The sequence below is a fragment of the Cynocephalus volans genome, chromosome 5 (genome assembly GCF_027409185.1).
Source record: "Cynocephalus volans isolate mCynVol1 chromosome 5, mCynVol1.pri, whole genome shotgun sequence".
Lineage (NCBI taxonomy): Eukaryota > Metazoa > Chordata > Mammalia > Dermoptera > Cynocephalidae > Cynocephalus > Cynocephalus volans.
Window position 1 is genome coordinate 52,892,646 of NC_084464.1, and position 23,225 is coordinate 52,915,870.

General features: G+C 50.8%; 1 protein-coding gene across 7 annotated transcripts in view; it reads left to right on the plus strand.

Annotated features, from left to right (window-relative positions):
- FOXP4 (forkhead box P4) overlaps positions 1-23,225 on the plus strand; it is a 50,324-nt gene that overhangs the window by 6,773 nt on the left and 20,326 nt on the right. For 5 of the 7 annotated variants that reach the window (XM_063096167.1, XM_063096168.1, XM_063096170.1 and 2 more), the window contains exons 2-3: positions 10,634-10,856; positions 22,289-22,384. In XM_063096167.1, the coding sequence (XP_062952237.1) occupies positions 10,650-10,856; positions 22,289-22,384 (303 nt within the window). In that variant the 5' untranslated portion in view covers positions 10,634-10,649. The remainder of the gene's footprint in view (positions 1-10,633; positions 10,857-22,288; positions 22,385-23,225) is intronic. The other 2 variants (XM_063096172.1, XM_063096174.1) reach the window with 1 other exon arrangement.

The following is a 23,225-nucleotide window of genomic DNA, read 5'->3' on the forward strand; positions in this document are numbered from 1 at the left end:
GAAGGGGAATGGAGGAGGAGGGCTGGGTTCAGACTCCGTCCTAGTTGGGGGGAGGAGGGAACAGAAGGACCAACCTAGGTACCTCTTAGCCATCAGGATTTTGTTCTTGTTCTTTTTTTTTTTTTTTAGAAGAGTCACTTAGGAGCTGTTGCTTCTTCCAGGGCTGCTGTAGGGCAGAGGGCATAGGTGTATAGTACCTCCTAGCTTCCCAACACCAGGCCAGGCATCTGCAGGAACAAGACTTCAGCGTATTCAAGGACATTTCGCCCTGCCTCCTGCATGGAAGATGGGGAAAGAAGATTCTAGAAGACATCCACATAAGGAAATCTGGGAGGGGGGTGTAGCAGATAGAACTAGGTGGTCACCAGACCCTGGCTGAGGAACTATGCTTTGCAGGTTCAAGTACCTTCTTGTTCTAATCCTCACAACAGCCCTGAGCGATCCTCCAGATAGTGATAATCATTACTCTCATTTGAGAGGTGAAGGAGCCAGGCCCGGAGAGGTGATGTGACTTGCCCAGGGTCATATGTTAACTGGAACCTGCCTTTCTGGAATGCTGACCATAAGGGCTGAGGTCAGAAATTGACCAATTTCACCCTTGCTGAGTTTTGTTGACCCACACATGGTTTTATTACAATGGTAAATTTCACATAAATATCTCCACTCAACTTCTTTTGAAAAACCCAGACCCTGTCAGCACTGAGCCTGCATTTCTGTGTGGTAAGGATAGACTGGGATTGAGTGGCAGCTGCCTCCTGTGCCCTCCTGGCCCTCTAGGTGACCAGCCTAGACCCTGAAGACATTTTGGCTAGCAGCTTTGACATGGAAATTCACCTGTCCCCAATATTCTTCAAGGAAAATCTAGGGGGGCCATGTCTGAAAGACTCTGCAGGGTCTGTACATCAAGAGCTTAGAGAAGACCTACAAGGATGCCCTGACCTAAATCTAATTCCCACACAGCTGCTTAAGAACTGATGGTGGTGGAGAATACTTTTTCCCTTCTTTCTACCATGGAGGAAATGATAAAGCCTTGTGTCTCCTGGGACTTGTTCCAAGCTGACACCAGGCCATCCCTGCCCAGGTGAGCAGGGATAAAAGTATATGAAAGTCATCAGCCTTTTACCTGTCCCCCAAACTTATTCTCTTTGTGTACTTTTTGTTGGGGGAGGAGGAGCTTTCTTCCAAGATTGCAACCACATGTGGTGACTAGAGAAAAACTAGACAGAAATCACCTTTCTGGAACTCAGCTTGGAAAAGTGGAAGGATGCTGAATCTTTGCATACTTGAATGTGGCTATATTTTGGATGCTCCTGAATTGATGCCTGAGATCGTTGTGAATGCCACACCTAGAAATCATATGGGGAGACAAAAGTAAGGGCCAGGACATGTCAGGGGCAAGCTGGGCAGAGCAGCCAGGGAAACAGGGAAGGCCGGGCCTAGTGGTTTATCCCAGGCCCACTGGAGCTCCTGAGCCCACAGGAGCCCCTGGTGCCAAGGGCACTAACAGAACCAGGCTCCAGATGGCCATCCTGGCCCTGGGCAGGTTGCCCCTACCCCTTAACCAACAGGCCCCCCAAGTAAGACGTCACTATTTAATTAGCCATCTCTGATTAACCAAACTTGGCATTAGGCTCCTCTTGCCCTCATCTTTCCCAGCTCAGAATCAATGGCTTTGATATGCTAATTAGGGAGTAATTTAATTTCAAAAGGCCGCAATTAACAAGGGTGTTGTGGACATGCTGTAGTTAAGCGGAGTAATCTAATTTGCATTAGTAACAAGCAGGGACTAATTAGAAGCTTAATTAGACACTTAGATGGCTCTTATGTTTACTTTCTTAATGAGATGGAGTGGGATCTTTGGTTCTCTTTCTATTTTTTTTCCCCTTTATTGTTAATTCTCCCTTTTGGTCATGCTAGTTCGGAAGGAGTGTTTAGAGAGGTCACTTTGCCAGGGCCTGGTGGGAGCATTTTGGGTCTGGAGCCAGTAAAAGGTAAACTGAGATGTAGTGGCGGTGGTGGTGGTGGGGAGAGGTTTGGATTCCACAGAAATTCCAGAGTGACTGCCCTCTGGGCCTTGCCACCTCTGAGGTGGGATGCAGGGAAGAGCACTGGTTTGAGAGTCAGAAAAGCCATCTGGTTTCAGTTTGGCTCAACCACTTAGCAGCCAGGTGACCTTGTCAAGTCACTTGGCATCTTTGAAGTGTGGTTCCTTCCTCTGTCAAAGTGAAACAAGATTGTATGAAGAATAGGGCGGACATAGAGTATGGGAAAGGGCTTTCTGTGAGTGGCATGGTTGTTATTAAGAATAAAATATATTCAGGAATTGTGTGCTGAGGCCTCGCTGCCTTGTGACTCAGCTCAGAAGTCACCTCCTACAGGAAGCCTTTCCAGAGTACTCCCTCTCCCTCCAGGCTCCAGTGTCTATATACATAACATTTGTAAAGTGGTATGTGTGTTGTGTAGGGCAGAGGTTCTGAACCCTGGCTGCACTTGAAGCTTAGAATACTTGGAAAAGCTTTTTAAAATATCCTTGCCTGTGTCCCACTCACCAGAGAGTCCAATTTAATTGACCAAGGGTGGGGCCTAGGTATGGGTTTGTTTGTTTAACACTCCCGAGGTAATTCTGGTGTATTAGAAGGTAAACTTACCTGCCCATGTGTCTCTCTTTATCCTCCACCAAATTGTAAGTCCCCCAAAAGCAATGGCTGTGTTTTATTCTCCTCTATTTGCCCAGACCCTAGTACCCACTTAGGTAAAGGCCCACCACCCAGCTATGTGCCCAGATTTGACAGGGTCTGTAGTGTTGAGTTTTGAATGCCTCATGCTGGATCTGAGAATCTCCTGGAGAAAGAGCTGAGGAGAATGGAGGGAAATCACTAAAAAGGTGAAGGCTTGTGAATCTTCTGAGACATGGGCATGTTGCCGAAGGGAGGGCAGAATTGGTATAAATTTTATTGACCCAATTAAGGAATAAATATATCAAGAGCATTAAAATATGCAATTCCACCTTCTAAACATGTATCCTAGTTGTTAAATAGCCAAAAATGTAAAGTATCCTGTTCCCACAAAGGTGTTTATTATGAAGTCGTAGTATAAAATAGGTAATAAATAGCCTAGATATCTAACTCTAGGGGATTGGTTAACTGAATTCTGGAACATGCAGCCCATTCAAGCAACTATGTGACCATTAAAAACCGTTGCTTAAAATATTTGATGTCATGTGGAAATGCTTATGATAGTAAATGGTGAGTGAAAAATAGGAAAATTCAAACCATCTACAGATTATGACCATCTACAGATTATTAAAAGTTTTCATTTTTAAATGTTTATAAGCCAAAAGAGAGTGAAAGTGGATTGCCTGGAAGGGGTATATACCAAAAGGCTAGATCTCTGGGTGGTAGGATTATGGGTACTTTATATTTTTTCTAATACTTTTTTTCCTTCAAAATTTCAATCAAGATGTCTGTTACTTTTAGGATTAGGAAACAATTATTTGAAACTTGGGAGAGAACCTGGGACAGACAGCACAGGATGGTGTTTCGCCTTCCAAATCAAAGGCTTTGTCGCAACCTCTTAAGCATGTCCTCACCCTGCCAGTTGTACTAAGCCCCCCGAGCCCTGAAGTTCTGTGCTATGAAGAGGCCTTGAATGTTTCCTAGAGTTGGGGCAAGCAGTTCCTAGGGTGTCACAAGTCATTTACCGAGAATCTCAGGCCAGGCACTCAGGCAGAGGTGGGAGTGCAGAAAGAAGCCTAAGGTGCCAGCCTCTGACCCACCAAGGGAGAGACCCAAAGTACAGGGAAGGCAGGGGGTTGAAGAAGGATTAAGCTTCTCCTGGAACTCAGAGGGTCCCTTGGGCTTGGGGAGAGAAACTGCTGGCCTGATCAGAGAGCCAAGTAGTCGTGTGACTCACATCACCCAGCTCTGGTTTGGGGACCTATTTTGGAGCTATGGCGACATTCTAACCCTTGGGTTCTGCCTCACTTCAAGTACTGAACCAAGGGCTGGGAGAAGAGGATGGGATCAATTTTATGGGATCAACCATAGCCCTCTGAGATTTGGGTTGTAGCAGGACATTCGAGGTCTCCATAATTATAGTAAGTACTACATCTTCTTGCGGTGTGTTTTATTTGATACCACAGTAACCCTGGAGGGAAGGTTTATTGGTATTAGCCCCATATTACAGATAAGGAAACCAAGTTTCAGACAGGTGATTTCACTGCTCAATGTCATGAAGGTAATAAGAGGCCAGAGAAGGGTTAGCAGGTAGGATGGCAAATTTAGTGACTGGCTAAGTAAGGCCAAGGCCCAAAGTGGCTGCTGCCCTAGAGCTCTCCTCTCACGGGCAGGCTGAAGCCAATGGGCCTCTGGGGCCAGAGCTGAATGGGGGAGGACAGTCCCTGGGCCTTTGGATTGAGAAGCATCCTTCAGTTACTTGTAGGGCCAGTGCTCATTGCTGCGAAAAGCTCTCTGCTTTATGTCCCTTGACACAAATAAGATCTGAGAGCAGGATAGGTAGAAAGAAGGGAATTGAAGGAGAAAGAAGGAAATATAAGGTGTCCTCACTCATGCTGTGTTCTATGTGATACCCACATGTGTGTCTTTTTATATAATCTAAGAAATGATCCATTTCAAAGACTTTTAGCTCTGGAAAAGTCTGAAACTGGTGACTTCTCTTTTGTTGAATAGGGCCTTTGCTGTTTCCCCTGCATTCAGTGTACACTATGCCTGGCCAATACCTACTCAACCTTTATATCTAAGCATAAATGACATTTCCTCAAAAAAGCAGGCCTTCCCTGCCCGCTTCCATTTAAATTAGATCCCCACTTATTCCCTGTACTTACACTTGATAGAACTGATCTTATTTGAGCTTATCTATTTATTTGTGTACTTATTTATCATTTGCCTCCAGTCATGGGAACATAATCTCCATGACAGCAGGGCCTGTGACCTATTCTATTCTGGTCTGCATACTCAGAGCCTGGCACATTGGAGGTGCTTAAATATTCTTTGAACCAGTGAATGGATGAAAGGTCATTGCTGGTGAAATATGCTCCTAGCCAGCCACTGGAGAGAGGAGAGAATGACTTTGTGGCCCAAATTCCACGAGCGGCTAAACTTTCAAAAAGGTAAATGCCAGACTTACCTAGAAAAAGCAAAGAGGATTTGACCTCCATTATTACCAGTTGCCCTTGCTGAGTCCTTTACACATACCTGTCAAACCATCTAGGATATTATTGCACTGGCTTGTTCAGTAAGGACCACATTTCAGTTTGCTGCACATGGATCCTCCATGCTTAGCTTAATAGGGCCCCAAATACATGTTGAATGAATGTATGGCCTTTGGAGATCGATCATCTAGTTTTGGCTACCAGGAAGCTCATAACTAAAGTAAGTGTTCACCATTGGAGCCCTGTTGCCTCGGACAACCAGCATCAGCATCAGCATCGCCTGGGAACTTTTTAGATCTGCAAATTATCAGGCCCATTCCAGACCTATTGAATTAGAAACTCTGGGGCTGGGGCCCAGCAATCCGTGTTTTAAAAAACTCTCCAAGGTGATTCTGATGTATTCAAGTTTGCAATTCTCTAGTTTAAGGTTTTGGTCCATTATTCCCCCCTCCTTTTACTCCATGATACAGTTTAAGGAGTTTTATTTGCCTTTTGCTGCAGTCTGCTTCCTGATCTTTCTTGGAGTTCTAAATTATAAAATAGCTACATCTAGTGCGGTTCTCCCCGGACTAGAAGAGAGAAGGTGGGGAATTAACTTCCCCCAAGTCACTCAGCAAGTTGGTGATAGAACGGGCACTAGATTCCAGTTTCCCAAATTCCAGTGTCATGCTATCTCCCTGATTAGACTATAGGTGTCCAGAGAGCTGGAAATGATGTCTTCTTATTTGAACTCCAACTGCCACCATTGCTCTGGGTACAGGTTGCGTGTGGTCAGACCCCCACCAGTGTCCTCCCTTAAGAGCTGGGGGCGCGTCCCCTCTCCAGCTGCGCGCGTGCACGTGTACGCCCAGCGGGGACATTCGCCCAGAGAGCGTGCTGGGGGCTACCCCGCCCCCTCTCTCTCCCTCCCTCGCGGGTAAAATCCGTGCATCCATCAGTCTGTTAATTGCACTAATTAGAGTTCGCGGAGGTGTTAATTGGAAAACCCTGGTATTGTGCCTGTTTGGGGAAGAAAACGTCAATAAAAATTAATTGATGAGTTGGCAGGGCGGGCGGCGCAGGTTCGCGGCGAGGCACAGGGTGTCGTGGCAAATGTTACGGCTCAGATTAAGTGATTGTTAATTAAAAAGCCACAGTAATTAATACTTGCTACGCCATATGGGCCCACAAAAAGGCACAAAAGGTTTCTCCGCGTGTGGGGCTCCCCCGTCTGTTTTCGCCACCCCAAAAAGCACCCAGCTCTTGGGTTACCCCTCTGGCCCCAAGGTGGGTAAAATTCGTCACTTCCGGCCAGGGAGGGGACGGGGCGGACCGGGTGAATTCCGAGGGCGTCCCTCCTTGCGCCCTGCCCGCGCCCCTGCCCTCCCCAGACTTCTTCGAAGAGCCAGGAGCCTCAGGGGAAGTGGGAACCCCTAGCGACCCGCAGACTCCCCTAGAGCGGAAGAGGTGACTGTGGCTTTGACCCGGCTTCCTTCCTTCCGAAGTCGTCTGCAGGAGCCTTGGGGCTTGGCCAAGGCTTGGAGGTGCCCTGGCTTCCCCAGGGGGAACCCTGAGAAATGAGAGACTAGGACCTGTCTAAGTGCAGGACCAGAGCCCCAGACAGAAATCCCGGACCACCCAAGTAACTCGGCTTCCGTTGCTCTCTCCACTGACCTCAGCGTGTGGTAGGAGAGGGGTCTGGGAAGGCTGGGTTAGGTGGATGAGAGCTCCAGTTTTAGACGATCCTATAAAGACTTCTGATACCTGCTCCCCCGCCCCCCAACTTATATGGAGGAAGAAAGAGCAGCCCAGTGACTTGCCCAAGGTCACACAGCTGGGCCTTGAAACCAGACTGTCTAATTCCCAAAGTTTCTCCTCTTTTCTGCAGATGTTCAGCTGCTCCTTGCTGAGAAAGTGAGTGACTAGAGCAGTAGCATGGATGGGGAGGGGACAGTTGTGTGGAGAAGGCAGAAGGATGGGAGTGAAGGGAGGAGGGAGCTCTTGGAGGGTGCACCACCAGTACCACAGCAGGAAGCTCAGGTTCACATTGTGGACCTTTTTTTCTTTTTATTGGGGAGGGACTATAGCTGTGACTCTGATAGACCCTCCGTGGTTCCTACTAGCCACTGAAATACTGCGGCTTCATATTGACATGCTGGACTAGGGAGTTTTACTCTTGGAGCTCCCTAGTCAGAAGAGACTTTCAAGACCACCTCTACACATAGAAGTGGGGAAATTGAGTCCCAGAGAAGGAGGAAGTCAAAGGATTTACAACTGGTTTGTGGCAGAGCCCAGGCCTCTGCCTTCTCTCCCATGAACAGTGGCTTCCTCCCTCACGCACTGGTAGTTACAGGGCACTGATAACAAGGCCTGTACCCAGCACCCCACCCCACCCAACCCCACCCCTAGCTGGCTGGGCCCCAGGCACCCAGAGCCTGCTCACTCACAGAGCAGGGAGTACCCCAGTGCCATTGCAACACCCTGTGTTGAGGCAGGCAGGGGCATTAGGTTGTTAGTGTGCTCATCCTTGGAGGGCAGGTATCCCAGGACAGAGGTGAAGATCAGAGATGGCCTGGGTGTGCCTGCCATGCAGGTTTAGGGAGGAGGATTGTTCATGGACAGGAACATGGAAGGAGGTGTACGGGTGTATATCAGCCAGCTTGGGAGGGGGCAGAATGTGCCACGTGGGAATTAATGCCATTCATACACCCTGCGGAAATGACTTTTCAAATGCATATAATCTCAAGCATGCAAATGAGAGGCTTGCTTCACCCTGTTTAATATGAATGATCAGCCCTTGAATAGCTATTATTACATGCCACATTTCAGCAATTATGTTTTTCACTGGGTGTTGCTCTGTAACCCCCCCCCTAATAAAAAGAAAAGAAAGGGACACCTCTGTTTGCATCCTTCTTCCTTTTTCCGCCCTTTTTTCAAACTTGCTCATCTACAACTTTGTGGTGTTTCTATGAGTGTTGGAAGGGGAGCACTCTCCCTTACCCCAGGGAAGTAACTGCCAGGTTCTTTCCTTTCTCCTGTGCACGAATACACCCCTGAGGCTCTGGTCTTTGTCCCCTGGGGCTCAGGCATTCTCAGATCTCAAAGAAGCTGGACTTGGAATCAGGGCGGGCAGCTGCTCTCCACCTCCAGCAGGGCTAGGGTTGCAGGAGAGGGAGAGCTGAGTGGACCCCTGCTGTCTCCCCATGCCCCTCTTGTAGCTGAGGCCCCGGCCTGAGAGGGGGAAGGTGCTCCTATAGGCTACTTGCTGGTAGGTTTCAGGGAGGGAGGGGGCTGGAGCCCTGTGCTCTGGCCGATGGAGGATGGCGCCCACCCCATCCATCATTTGGCAGCCACTAGCCCTGAGGCTGACACGGCCATTAAGGCCTGAGACTGAGTGCTCAATCTCTTCCGAACCATCACTCCCATCCTCGCCTTCACTCTTGGCCCAGCTCCTCCCAGAACCCAGGAGTGGGAGGGGCTGCAGAGGGGGTAGAGGGGAGGGGGAGAACAAGCCCTTGGGAATGTGTGGAGAAATTCAGACATGAGGCCACACAAACCTACTGGGACAGGGATATCCAGAGTCATAGACACAGAAAGACCATGGGAGCAGTGATGTGGCTCCCAGTGGACCCTTAGCAGCTCTGTTGCCCCCCCCACACCCCCACACACACACCCTTAATACCCTCACACTCCTATGCTCTCTGCTTCCAGCAGGGATAAAATCTGAGCAAGTGGCTTCCTAGAGTGAGGGAAAAAGAGTTCTACTGAGTGAAAGGAGAGGATTTAGGGGTGGGTGCTGCTGCCTTGGGGAGGGAACTAGGGACATAACACTACAGTCTCTTCCTGCAGTTTCTCTAATCTGCTACCTGCAAGGTTTTCATCAACCAGCTGGGTCAGGGAGACCATGAGTTTGTAGGGTCTGCCAGGTCAAAAGGGATCAAGAAGGAGGAAGGAATGATGGCTGGCTTCCATGGGCCTTGCTAGATGCTCATATGGTTTTTACCCCTTGATGATCTCAGTGGTCTGGGCCAAGTCCTTGACCTCTCTGAGCCTCAGGGTCTTCACCCTTACCATTAGGGTAGGTGGAGAAGGAGGCTGATAACGTTGGGGCTTACTCTGCCAGGTGTCTTTTATATGCTGTTTTATTTACTCCTCAAAGGACTCTAAGAGGCTGTGATCAAATATTACAACAGACAAGGAAACTGAGTTTAGGAAATTTAAGATGTGTTGAAAGTCAGTGGTAGATACCAACCACGTCCTGTTTGACTGAAATCCATGTTCCACAGTCAAGGGACAATGGCTTGGGGGGTAGTTGGGGAACCCCAGAATTTGGGAACAGCTTTGCACACTAAAGTTGCCCATCTTCATCAGAGTCTGTGTGTACAAGCCCCTGAGATGTTGGGATCTCCATGCATTGGGGAAAGAAGCTCAGGCCTCTGCTTTCTCCTCACTGCCCTTGACCATCCCAAACACACCCTCTCTTTCTGGGCATGTTTCAGCCACTCCTTGAGACACATTTATTGGTTGGGGCGGGGGGGGGGGGCAGATTCAGATCTTGACTCTTTGCCTTGGGTAAGTCACCTAACTTTCTGGACCTTCAGCTTTTCCATCTGTAAAATTGGCGTGATAATAACTTTCCCACAGTTCTTGTGAGGCGGAATCATGTTGCCTGTAGACAGTGAGTAAATATTATTGAAGGTCTACTTTTGGCCAGGCACTGGGCTGAGTGCTTTAGAACAGAAGATGGAAAATGAGACCAGGGCTTCCTTCAGTGCATGCCTTCAAGCCCAGATGAGGGTGGTCTGGCTCCCAGAAGGTGCTGGGCTAGTGGCAGCCATCTTTTTATAGAGCAAACATTGATTAGGGCCTTCTGTGTCTTGGGGAAGGAGGCCCTGCCCTGGGGAAACTCTCTATCTACATAGGAATAAACACAAAGTCCATTACAGGTACAGGGGAGGGGTCGCAATATAGTGGGCCCCCAGTGAATAGCTCATCTGCCCTTACCTCCTTGCAGGGCTCTCGCCTGCCAGCTCCCAGCTGATGCCCCTCTCCCTCTCCCCTTAACATCCTGGCTGGAGGAAGAGGCCAAAACTGATTTAGGAGCCCAGGGGGCAGGGCAAGGGCTTTGTCTCCTCCCCTCCTTCCCCTGCCCCAGGTCCATTAAAAGTCGAGGACAGGTGGGGTGGAGCAGGGGTATTCCTCAGCTTCAGTCTGGAGCTGCTCCTACTCCGGACCTGTGGGAGGGGTCATATTGGAAGGGGCTGCATCCCACGAGGGGTCCCAGGAGTGGCCTCTGGGAAGTTGAGGAGGAGATGTCCCAGGACCAGGGGTGGGGGGTGGGGGAAGTAGTGTGTTTGGTATTGGAGGTGGTTGTGTTGTTGGGAGGCATTGGTTGCTGCCCAGGTTGGAACCCATCCTGCCCATCTAGCCTCCAGCTTCAGCCCCTCCCCCGTGTCTCTCCTCCTCCTCCTCCTGCTCCTCCAGGTCCCGCTAGAGCGACATGATGGTGGAATCCGCCTCGGAGACAATCAGGTCGGCTCCATCTGGTCAGAATGGCGTGGGCAGCCTCTCCGGGCAGGCCGATGGCAGTGGCGGGGCTGGGGCTGTGGGCACGGCTGGAGGCGGCGCCAGCAGGGACGCAGCCACAGGCGCAGACAGCAACGGCGAGATGAGCCCTGCGGAGCTGCTGCACTTCCAGCAGCAACAGGTAGGAGCTAGTGCCCCTCCTCCCTGCTGGGGAGAGGAGAGGACCGTGCCAGACCTCATCCTACTCCTTCCTGACCACCTGGGCGCCCCTTGCTCCTGCTAAGCAGCCTCACTCTAACATTCTTGAGATGGTTCTGCCTCCAGAGGCCCCCTCTCTGCCCTCCCATTCTGGTGGCCACCTTGAGCCTGGGGGAGCACAGCATTTTCAAGAAAGAGAAGTGGGACTCAGTGGGGCTTGAGATCACGGAGCTTGGAACAGACCCAGAAGTACCATAAGGACAGACAGACGACTGGGCAGCAGGCTTGAGAGGCTGCATGTTGGGTGGGTGGGCGCCTCCACTCTCTGCCTGCACGCCCGCTAGGAAACTGGCTAAATTAACAGGGTAAGAAGGAGAGTGCTGTGCACCCAAGGGTATCTTCACTTTATTTGTATTGTAAAACAGTCCCCACCTTTAGAGGGGACTAAGTCTGCCCAGACCCCTGATCCATGCTGTGAAGAAATTAATCTTCCAGGCACCAGGGACCAAAGCAGCTGGGAGAAGGCCAAGAGAGGTAGGCAAGGACAGGCCTCCATTTTTAGGGCTCATACTGGGAACCCTTGTCTGTGGTTCCCCCCACCCCCACCCCGTCATCTCCACCCTGAAGTGCAGAGTTCCGGAGTTCAAGACCAGCCTGTCTGAGGATCAAGAGGCACTAGGGTGGGGAGCCTAGCTAGGTGATGACAGAGCAGGGGCCCCAGGTCCTGGCCCCATCGGGGAAAAAAGAGAGAATCACGCCTGACAAGTTCAGGAGAACCAGCCCAGCCAGCCCTGGCCTTGGGATTCTCCTTCCCTTATTTGACTCTGCTCCCCCCATCACTGCTGGTGGCACTGGCCCTTGGAGACCCAGCTGGGAATGCAGGAAAATAGTGTGCAAGGGTTCCTGCGTGCACCTTCCCACCCAGTGTTCCTACCCCTGCCTCCTGTTTGCACAGATGTGTACACCTCCCCTCCATGGCACTGCTCTTTTCCAGGTTCACCATGGGGCTCCTCTCCCCACCCACTCTCAGCCCATAACCCCAAAGGGGCCCTTTCCCACCACACTCCTTGCAGCCAGAGGTCAGACTGGAAGCAGCACCATCAGAAGCCCGCCTCCCACACTGAGCTGGTCAGCCAGCACTAACTCAGGCATCGAAGAAACCTGAGTTAAGTACCAGCTAGCCCCTAACCAGCTGGCGGCCTTGGCCAAGTCATGGGCCTCCCTGAGCCCTGGCCTCTGTGACAGTTAAAGTGCAGGGTTGTTAGGACCAGATGCAATTTGGTCCCCCCTGCACACTGACTTGAGGTGAATGTGAACAGAATTGAGGACTTTAAAAATCACATCTTCTTGTCAGTGGTGGAGACAGGAGTAGGAAGGGCTTATCTCCTTTCCCCAGGGAGGTGGTCCTTGGGCATTTGCTGGCATCTCCCAAGCCTTCCTAAGCAGGTTCTTAAGGGGAAGAGACCCATAGAGTCTGTGCCATCTGCTGGGAACAGAAGGTCAAAGGCCAAAATCCTATCCTTTATCAAAATAATAACAAAACACACCCCAGCACAAGTCCCCAAGGCCACCCATTCTGAATGGCCAGCTCTTCCCCTCCTACACCTTTTATAGACAGAGGTATAAAAATTTTTGAATGTGCTGGGGGTGAAAGAGATACCAAAACTGGAAAATTTCTTTTAAAAAATCTCTTTAAGTGAAGAGTGAACACAGATCTCTGGATAACTAGGGAAATGTTTGGGGTGGGGAGAGCCAGAACTGTCTGTACTGATCAGGTTTCTTGGTTCTGCATTGCTCATGAGCCATGTTTCCCATCTATATTCCACATTCCAGTTATTCTTGTTTGTTTTGGGGAATATCCCAAAGTCCTGGAAAATCCTATATCTGTTTCACAAATAAACTGGGGTGGGGTTTGGAGACAGGCAGAGGGCTGTTTTATCCATTTGGGCTCACTGTGGGCATAGTGCCCAGGGCCAAGGAACATATTTGAGACTTGAAAAAGGTTTTGTTGGCTCCAAACTATGAAAAGAACCTTGCAAAATTAAAATTACAAGATTTTCAATTAAAATGTAACTGTGGGCCACCAGTACAGGAACAAGCCTTTTGGGGAACTTCAAGGGTAACACTTTCTGGTACCCCAGTGACAACTGTTCCTATTTGTGGGGTAGGTGACTATGGGAAAGAGAGGCTGGCCTCTTGGGTTCTTCCTCCCTCTCAGTCCCAACCAGGAAGTCCTTAGAGGACAAACAAATGCCTTTGGTCTGTTTGGTGCTTTGGGTCTTTCATATACACTGTGTCATTAAGTTGCTTCACCAACCCTGGGAGGTCAATATTATTCCCACTGCACAGGTGAGGCAGCCAGAAGTAGGCACTGACTTGTCCAGTGACACACTAAAGTCTGAGGCTAGATCTTAGTCTCCTCGTTTCTAGTTCAGGGCTCAACACACCTTCCTTTTTGCTTCTGCTCCACTCACAAAATCCACAAAGGGGGAAATGGAGGGAGCAAGGCCTCAAACACAGTAGGTACTAAATAAATGTCTGTTGATGAGCACATAAGAGCACTTTATTCCCAACTTAAAACAATAAAAAAGCAACATTGCCCGCTAGCCCTAAGTAACTCCTCTTGCACCAACTGTGTACTCTAGAGGAAGGGGTTGGGAGTGGGTCTGTGAACAACACACTGGTCCCAGCTTCCTTGTGCCCTCCTGGGGTCTCCAAGCCCCTCTCCCTTTGTTTGTCTGTCTGTTGGTCCCTGTCCCTCCGCTCTGTGTAAACAAGCCCCGGAAATACAGCCCTGGCCCTTGAGAGTAATGAGTTGACAGAGGAGAGAGGGATAAACAGGACAAGTCAGAAGTCAGGCCGGTGACAGGACTTTAGGCTGACACAAACAGTGCTGAAGAGGGCAGCCACATCACTTTGGAACAAGAGCAGGCCCTTGTTTCCATGCAACAAGCAGACTGGGAGCTTGTTTAAACAGAGGCTGGGGGTGACCTGGCTTGACCACCAGGCCAGGTCTGACTAGAGAAAGGGTCTCTGCCTTACTGCCCCATTTCAGCATTCAAGGCCCCAGCTTCCAGCTCCTTCTTCCCAGCCTGCACCTCCACTCTGTCCATGGGGCTTTCACCAGGTCTGCAGTCTCACCCCCTCATGGAGAATCTACCCTGAGAATAAGTGCAGGGAGTGTGTAGGCCTTGGAGCATTCAGTCATTCAACAGACATGTGTTGAACCTCATCTTGCACCAGGCACCATCTGGCCAGCTAGAGTGGGTGATCCCCAGCCGCTGCTAAAGAATACTCTAGACTATAGACATACTGGCTGCCCATCAGTCCCTCTCCTTAACCAGGGAAAATGCTTCTACTGCATTGCCCCTCTCCTGCATTTTACCCTATATGATGGATTTTTTCTTTGGAGGTTGCCCTTGCGTTTTATCCTAATCTGATTTCACCTGTTTGAAAATGCTCCCAGTGTGTGGGGGTTTCACCAGGGACCCAACAAATACGCTTTGGTCTCTCCGATGGGGGGCAGTGCAGGCTGGGAGAAGTATGCACCAGATTGTGGGAGGTGGAAGGCCTGGGGAGTCTTGGGGACTGGTCTGGGCGTGCAACTGAGGAGAGCTGGACTTGGGGCCAGGAGGGCTAAGCCAGGCAGGGTGGGGGCAGGCAGAGCTGCTGGCGGCTGCACTGAAAGGCATCCTGGGCCTCTGGAGCGCGCACTCCCATTGTCCATGGGTTGCGGGGGTGACAGGTCAGGAAGGGTCACAGGAGGGTTGCCTAGCGTCTGGGAACTCCCACCACAGTTGCCGTGGCAACCGGGCCAAATCCCACCCTGTTCACATCCTGTGAGGAGATTCAAAACGGTTGGGGGGCTCTGTGCATTAATGGGCTTTGAACTCACCCCCCTCCAGAGATGAAGGGGGTGTCAGGGAATTGGGGGAGGGGAGAAGAAGAATGGAAGAAATTTCTCTTTCCTTTTCCAACCCCATCTGGTCCTCCTCTGCCCAAGCTACTTGGGATTGGTTAGGAAGGGAAGATTCAGAAGTGGATTAGCGTGCCCCCCCCACCCACACACACACATACACACACGCTGTCAACAGCTGTCCTTAGTCTTCAGGCCTGGGCCCATTTCTCTTGGGAACTCCCATCTTCACACCCTAGTTTCTCCTGTTTCATCTCTGGTCCCACACCTGGATTCTCCTTTTCCTTCTGGAGAATGAGCCCCTCCCTAGGAGGTGGTAGGCATGTGGAGGGAGAGTTGGGGCCTGAAGTCCTAGACGGGAGGCTTAGAGACTTCACACCAGTTTATACCAGCTGCTGCGAAAGGAGAGGAGGGCAGGTGAGATGTGGGTGGGTCAAGGGAGTGAGGTGCCCTGGGGTGAGGCTGAGGGAGGATGTTTCAGGAGAGAGGGCCTTAACCACCCCCCTTCTTGTACCCCTCCTAAGCCAAAGGCCTCCCTGTTTTGTTTTCCCCGAGTAGGGAGCTGTACTATGAGGGTACTGGAAAGGGCTCATGGCTGGGGTGGGGGGGTGGGGGGGCAGGGGGGTGGCTGTCTTTAGACACCTGCTTTCCTAGGACTAGGAAGGAGCCAGCCCACTCCGCCAACAGGAAAGCCTCTTGACTTCCCTCCATATATGGGATTCTGAGACCCTCTCTTTTTCTCTCCCCCATCCCCTCTTTATGGCAGAGTTCTTGTCCCTACTGATTAGGACTTTGGGGAAGATAGGTGAATGTTTCTTCTTCTGAGGGGGAAGAATTTGGTGTGAGGATTGAAGCGGGGAAGGCTGCAATCCAGGACCACCCCATCCAGAGCAGAACTCAGCCTGGAACCCTCAGTGGATGAGCTAGTTTTTCTCCTGGGAAGCTCCTTTATTCTGAGAGGCCTTAATGGTTGTCATTAGGAAGAGAACTGCCTGTGCCCCAATGCCCCACTCTGAATCCCACACTTATAGTCCCTTGCAGGAGTTACTAGGGTGAAGCAGCTCAGGATGCAGACCTCAGAATAGACCCACTTCAGAGAATTCCACAGATACAGGCAGGGGGCAGGATGTGTATTTGGGAGCCATCTCCTAACACCACCAAAATCCCACCGCTGTTAACCCTTGACTACCTCCTCAGTGATTTCAGCTCCTTGCCAGAGGCCAGACACTGTCCCTTCTGGCACCTGACACTCCTGGGCTCTGCCTCTTCCAGCAGCACCTCTGCTGAGCTGGTTTTGGCCTGGAGGAGCTGGGTGGCTGGGGGGCGCACTGTCAGTGGAAGCGCTGGCCACTGCTGCCACCCGGATTTGACAGCAGTGGCATGGAGAAGGACAGAATGAAGGATCCCCTCCAAGGATCCCACTTTTTTGTACTGCTGGGTTCAGTTGTTAATTTTCATCTCCTTGAAGCCAGTTCCTTGACAAGATGAGGCATTTTCAAGGCTCTTGGCTGGGAAGGGGTCCTGAAACCAAGGCTCTGCACCCAGGATGTGAGTCTCCCACCCATGTGGGCCTTTGTCTGTGCATTGCTGGTTTTCATTTGAATGGTTCTAATTTGAGAATGCACCAATGTCATTTTTATGAGGTAGGTGTAAAGAAAATTTATAGCCTTTTCCAAAAAGCTTTTTTTTTTCCCCAAGGGAAAAAGGTGTAGAATCACTTCAGGGGTTTATGGTCTCCTCTCCCCACCTTCCTTGTCCCTCTTTTCTGTATAATTTCATTTTTATGTCTCTTTGCTGGAGGACAAAACCTGACTGGTCAAGAACTTTTGTCTCTCCAGGTTAGTGCCCTCAGTGGCCGGGGCCACTGACCTCTGACCCCTCTCCCTGCACCTCTTCCCTCTACCCTCTGGTCCCTGAGGAGTTGCATTTTGAGGAATGGATGAAGAGGTGTTTCCTGTTTAACTCAAATCAATGAGGATTTATTAGTCACCTATCAGTGATAGTTTACTATCAGTCGATTAGGTTATATACATTCAAAGATTATATCACTTACTGCTCAAAATTCTCCAGCAATTTTTCCTCAAGTGTAGAATGAAACAAAAAGTCATTGTCCCTATATGACCTGGCCCTGCACACCTCTCAGGCTGCTCTGCTGGCCTCACTGACCTTTTTAGTTCTAATGCACCAAGCTTTTCCCCCTCAGGGCCCTTGTACCATCTGATTGCTCTACCCTGAACGCTCTCCCTTGGAAGAGCTCCCTTCTGATGTGTGTCTCCTCAGAGAGGCCTTTGCAGGCCACACACCCTAAGCAGCCAGCCATCGTCTGTGTAACACCACTATCTCAGAGTTTGCTTGTCACTCTGTTTAGTGTCTCTATCAGGCCATCAAAATGTGAGCCCCATTAAAGCAAATATGCTGCATGCCCAGTGCCTAGCACAGTGTGAATGCCTGTGGACCTTAGTAACTACTCGTTAAATTACTGGCAAATGCATAGCAAGTCATACTGTGGCCTGAGGGGTAAAGGTGATGGGCTTTTCTAAGACTGCTTTTCAGGTTTGGGATGGGGTGAGTAGAGCCAGCACCCTCAAACTCCCTTCTAGTCCCCCCTTCTCCTAAATCCAGCCAACCCCCAGTGAAAACTAATTATCAAGACAATTTAGATAAGACTAAATCCCAATTTTACCAAAATTAGCCAGAGGCAGACAAAAGAAGTTTGAATTGTATTTATCTTGGCTGCCCCTCACCACAATACAGATTAAACCAGAGCTTGCTGGTGCGTCCTCCAGCCCGCTTTGCCACCTCTTGGCTCCTCTTCCCCGTGCAGAGCCTAGTTTCAGGCCCGGTAGCTTCAGGTTCTGCTTCTGCCACTGTGTCTCTTTGGGCAAGTCACCACCCCTCTCCGGATCTCCATTTCCTCATCTATAAAGTGAACAAGATCAATGTAAATATAAATGTGTTTGTATATAAAATTCCTGTCTTTTGACCCTCTAAATTGATATTATGACCTACTACTAGATCATGACCCGCAATTTGAAAAACACTGGACTAGATACCCTCTGACACTGGCAGCTCACCAGGGCTGTGGTCCGTGTGATTCTATTTCTGCATTCTCAACAGCCCTTCAAGCTGTCTCCCTGATTACCACATGCCTGCCCTCCCAAACACAGACAGAATAAGGCTGGGACCCCAACACTGACCTGACAAAAGGACTGGTAAACAGTGCTGCACCTGGCTTCCTCAGAGAGGATGACCCTTTCCCCCCACCCCCACCCCTGAATTCTCAGAAACAGAAATGGGGGTGTGGTCCCATCCTGGGGGTGAGAGACTCCACTGCCCCAAGACTTGTTTTTCTTTCAATAGCCTCCCTCAAAGCCATTCCCCCTCCATCCCAGCTGCCCTCCCTGGATGCCATCCGTTATAAGCCATTTGTTCCTAATTGCAGAGATCCTGCTAATGACTTCTGAATGGGGGATGGGGGGAGGAGAGTTCAGCTTCATTAGCAAGACTGAGTTCTTAGGCTTGAGGGGGAGTGGTGGGAGGTGTGTGGCTAGAAGAAGGTTTGGTTAGCAAGGCCTTCTGGGTGGCACCTGGCAGATGACCAGGAGCTGCCTGGTGAAAAATCAATAACAAGAACAATAGTTAATGTTCATCCAGGACCCACTGAGTGCCAGGAACTGTGTTAAATCCTCCATGCACAAGGTCCTGTGTACTCTTCACAGCACCCCTGGAAAGTAAGTGTGGGTTGTTCCAGTTTTGCTGAGGAAGAAACCGAGGCTCAGAGAGGATAAGTGACTTACCCAAGGTCACTCACTATATGGTGGAGCCAGGACTTGGATCAGATCTCTCTGATCAGGGTACATACACTGAATAGACGGCACTGCCTCCCTTAGAGGAAAGCTAGACCTTATCCCTGAAACACAGAGCTGGGCATTTGGTTTGCAGTCCAAGGGAACAGGAAAATGAGGCTTAAGAGGCCAGTGGCTCTCAGTTTTCCTCTCTGCCACCCCCCACAACCCCCCAAATTTCTGTGATGGCTTCTCCCTGGTGTAGGTGTCTAAATGCCTTTACCACCCAGGGCTGTGTCTGGGTATCTCTAGTCCCTAGGAAAGTGAAACTGAGCCCAGGTTTCTCCTAGAGATTCCTTTCTTGGTCTTTTCCCTCTTCTTCAACCAGCTTTACCTCCTTTCACACCCAGAGAGCTGAAAACACGCGAGATTCGGGGGAAGGCAGATTTGAGGGCTTCGCTGGACCATGTGTGAGATCATGGAGGCCCCTCAGTGGGGTGGGGATGGGGGACTGAGAATCACAGGTGTCTGGACTCTTCTACTTCCTAGCTGTGGGACCTGGGACTTCAGTTTCCTTGTCTGTTAAATGGAGACAATGATACCTGCTTTGCCTTGCTCAGTGTTGTGAAGCTTCAAATGTCTGTAGAAGCACTTTGAAAACTGCAAGGCACTATACAAATGTTGGCTCTTAAACTCTGTCAGCCTAGACGAAAATGAATAGGCATGTCTGCTGCACGCTGATGGCTGGGGTGGGGGCTCACAGCTACACTGATAACATCCACGCTTTCAAGGAGGCTCCAATCTGGTTGGCATCATCAAAGATGATGGACCTGTGAGTATCAGGGCCCGTTATTTCCCATGTCTATCAGAGATAGGTGGCCCAGAGATCTACAGGCTCCAGTGCCAGCAGGCAGTGTAGATATACCTGGTGCCTCAGAGTGATGGATGTGACCCTCCTTGTCCACGTGGTGAGCTCGCCCTTCAGGACTCCAGTTAGTCCTGCCATCTCCTCTGTGAGGCCTTCCCAGACTTCCAGGCAGAAGTACCCACCACCTTCTCTGGGCTCTGGTACCACCACCACCACTTCAGGCTGACTAGCTCATTATTCTCTATGTAAGAGTCTCATCACAGAATCTGAGCCCAGAGCCCTAGGGGCAGGGATGGTGTTCTGTTTCTCAGTATCCCGAGCCCCTAGCATGTTTCCCAGCACACAGCAGTCACTTCATAAATGTGAATGAAGGCATGAGTGAGTTGAGTGAGGACCTAGTGGAGGAATAGTGGGGAGTCAGGGGAGGGGACAGCCTTGGCTAGGCCTACCGTCCTACCTGGCTCTCTCTCATCTGGCCTAAAAGGTAGAGGTCCTGGAAGAGGCAGAAGCAAGGGGAAGAAAGTCGGCAGGGGGGTGGCTGTCACAGGGAGGGAGGTCTGACAGGAATGAGATTGCAAGACACTGTCATTTTTTTCCTATAAATCTTGTAATTTCATGCTGCAGGAGACCACAAAGTTAGAGTTAGTGGGGAGTAAATTCAACTCCCCTGGTCATTCCTCCCCAACCCCAGAAGACTGAGCAGGCCTCTTCCCCTAACTTCCCCCTGGGAACCCCTCCCTTACTGCTCTCCTCTCCTCTCCAGGGATCTGGGGTGCTTCATCTCCCCACCCTGACTAACTTCCCCTTTTGGACACCTGGGCTGGTCGGCTCCTCTGAGCCATACTCTTCCCCCAACCTTGCCCCTGACCTCTGACCCCATACCCCCTCCACCCTACCTCCACCTTTGGAGAACAAAGACCTGCAGGAAGTCAGTAAAAGCAGGGTCACAGAGGCAGAGGCTCCTTCCTGATGACCACCTGGCCACCTCCCTGCCTCTCCTCAACCCCCTCATCCCCAACCCTCTTTCCACAGCCTCTCAGAGCATTTCTACTTTCTGAAGTGAATCTTGAAGAGGTATCCTCCCTACATCTGGGAGCCCAGGGTGCTTGTCCAGGTGTGAGGCCCAGGGGAAGTAGTGGGGTGGGGGAGGTTTAAGATCTGTGAGGAACAGGCCAATCATAACTGCGGGTTTGCTTAGGGGACACGTTCCCATAGATACACCAGTGTATATTTAAATGCCATCCTAGGGTAAACCAGATTTAAGCCTCAGGGAAGGCCCAGCTGTTCAATACAGTGAAGAAAGGGCCCAAAGGTGAGTGTGTATATGTGCTTGGCACACAGTGGGCATTCCGTGTTTGCTGAGTGGTGAGGGCCGTATCCACAGCCCACCTTGAAAGGTTTTGCCTTGAACCTACTTGCAGCAGGGTAAAATAGAAGTCCATATGAGAAGAAACACGTGTGTGGACAGATGTGACAGTGAGCCACAAGTAGGCAGGCCCATCTAGTAAGTGCACTGGGCACCAGGCTGTATTAGGGAGAGGCTGGAGGAAGTAAAGTAGAGAAACATCAGATTAACGAGAAGAGAAGGGAGTGGACACTTCCCAAATGCCAGCTAGATGCCAAGCATCGGCCCTTTCATCCCCCCCAGTGATTCAGAGATGGGTAGTGTCCCAGTTTTGCAGATAAAGAGACTGCAGAGAGTTGGAATAACTTGCCCAAGGTCACAGCTGGTAAGCAGCACAGCTGGGATTCAAACCTAGGTCTGCCTAATGCCAGAGCCCCGTGTCAAAGACCTGGACACAATTGCTCTGGCTTTCAAGAGGGTCTTTGAGGAACCTGTAGGCGGGCAGGTTTTGTGCTCCTGGAATGTGGATTCAGGAAAGGTGCTCACATCCCCTGCCTCTGAACCCCTGCTGACCCAGAGTGTGGGACTGGAGGGCTTACCTGGCCTTACAGAGAATGTCCTGGGCCTCTCTGACCCCTCACTCTCCTACCAGACATCTCACTGTCCATCTGCCCACCTCCCAGGCCCCCTGACTCTTTGACTGTCATATTGACCTGCTAGAGTTCAGTCCAAGCCACTGTGGCCTCCAAGCCCAGACCACCACAGTGCATGTATCTTAGCTGATAGTACAAACACACCCTTTATGACTTGATCTAATTACTCCAGTGCCCTGAGGCCTTGCACCCACATTCCCTGAACTGAGAAAGCCACTCAGTGTTCAGACCCTGTATTACTGAACCCTAGATTCTACCCTCATCCTCCCAGCTGTGTGCTCTGCATAGTGAATGCTACTCCCTTAGCCCTGAGACTGACCACCCAGTAAGGCAGATGGCCTTGGAGCCAAGCTTCCTGGGCTCAAATCCTGCTCTGATACCTCCTAGCTATATGATCTTGGACAAATTACGTAACCTCCTGGAGACTCAGTCTCCTCATCTGTAAAATGGGGCTGATAAATCCCTACCTCACAGTCTCACAGGGGAGAATTAAGTGAGATCTTGCCTGTAAAGTATCTGACACATAGTAGGTGCTCAACGAATATTACCTATTCTTAATACCCTGAGTTCACCCCCTGTACTGGAGTCCTTTTTTCCATTGGTCCTTCCATTTGCTGTCCCCACTGAGTCCTAACAAAAACTTACTGGGTCCAGGGTGAGTCCCTATAGCTCTGACCCCTAAACCCTGACCATTCATTCTTAGTGATTTCTACCTCTATCCTTTCCCTAAGCCCATATGGACCCGTGACCCTTTTACCACTCCAAACTGTACCTGAGTCCAGGATCCCACAGGCGGCCTCCTGGGCCACTGCTCGGGCAGCAGCACTGACTCAGCCCCTGTCTTGCAGGCTCTCCAGGTGGCCCGGCAGTTCCTGCTGCAACAGGCCTCTAGCCTGAGCTCCCCGGGGAATAACGACAGCAAACAGTCTGCCTCCGCCGTACAGGTGAGGAGGGCACCCTGCCCGCGCTGGGGCTGGGCAGGGCCAGGTCTGGAGGGTGGGCTTGGCACAAGGTGGGGGAGCAAGAACCCGTTGGAGAAGTGCTCTTGCCAGCCCCCAGAGCCAAAAAGTGGGCAGCCTTCTAGAAGGAAATGCATTCGCTGCGGGAGCGTGATGAGGGAACTCCCACTTTCTCTCTCATCTCCACCTGCTCAGCCAGGCCCTGGGCTGGCCTCTGTCCCTGTCGCTCAGAGTTTGTCTGTCTGCAGCTCTCACTGTCTCTTTCTACCTCTCTCACTGTTTCCTCTTCCCTGCATGGCCTCTCTCGGTCACTGCTCATGTTTCTGTTTCTCTGTCCTGCGGTCATTCTGTCTGTCCCTCTCTGTTCTGGGTCTCAGCCCCTCCCAGGCTCTCTCAGTTGCCATGGTCACCGAGTCCCCCCTCCTGTCCCCTCCCCTTATCACTCACCCACCGACTCACTCTCTCCCAGTCTCTCTGTGTTTCCTGTCTCTTCCTGTCTCTGTCTCTTTTGTTTTCCTTTGCACAATCTGCCCTTTTTTCCCCTTCTCCCCTCCCCCCAGCTTGCCAGCCCATCTGGCTGGCTGGAGGAGGGGAGATCTGTGGGGGGGGGGGGGGGGGGAAGCCAGGCCTTCTGTTTACCTTTTCTGTCACAAAGAACTTGGGAAAATTGCAGTCTGAGTCCGGGATGGGTCACAATCAGGCAGCCGCTGCCCTCCCCCTGCGCATGCAGCCCGGCAGCCCCACTTCCTCCACCCCTCCCCACAGCAGCGGGGTAGGCTCGGAACTGGGGAGAGGATTATGCCGGGGCTTTGAAAAGAAGTTTATC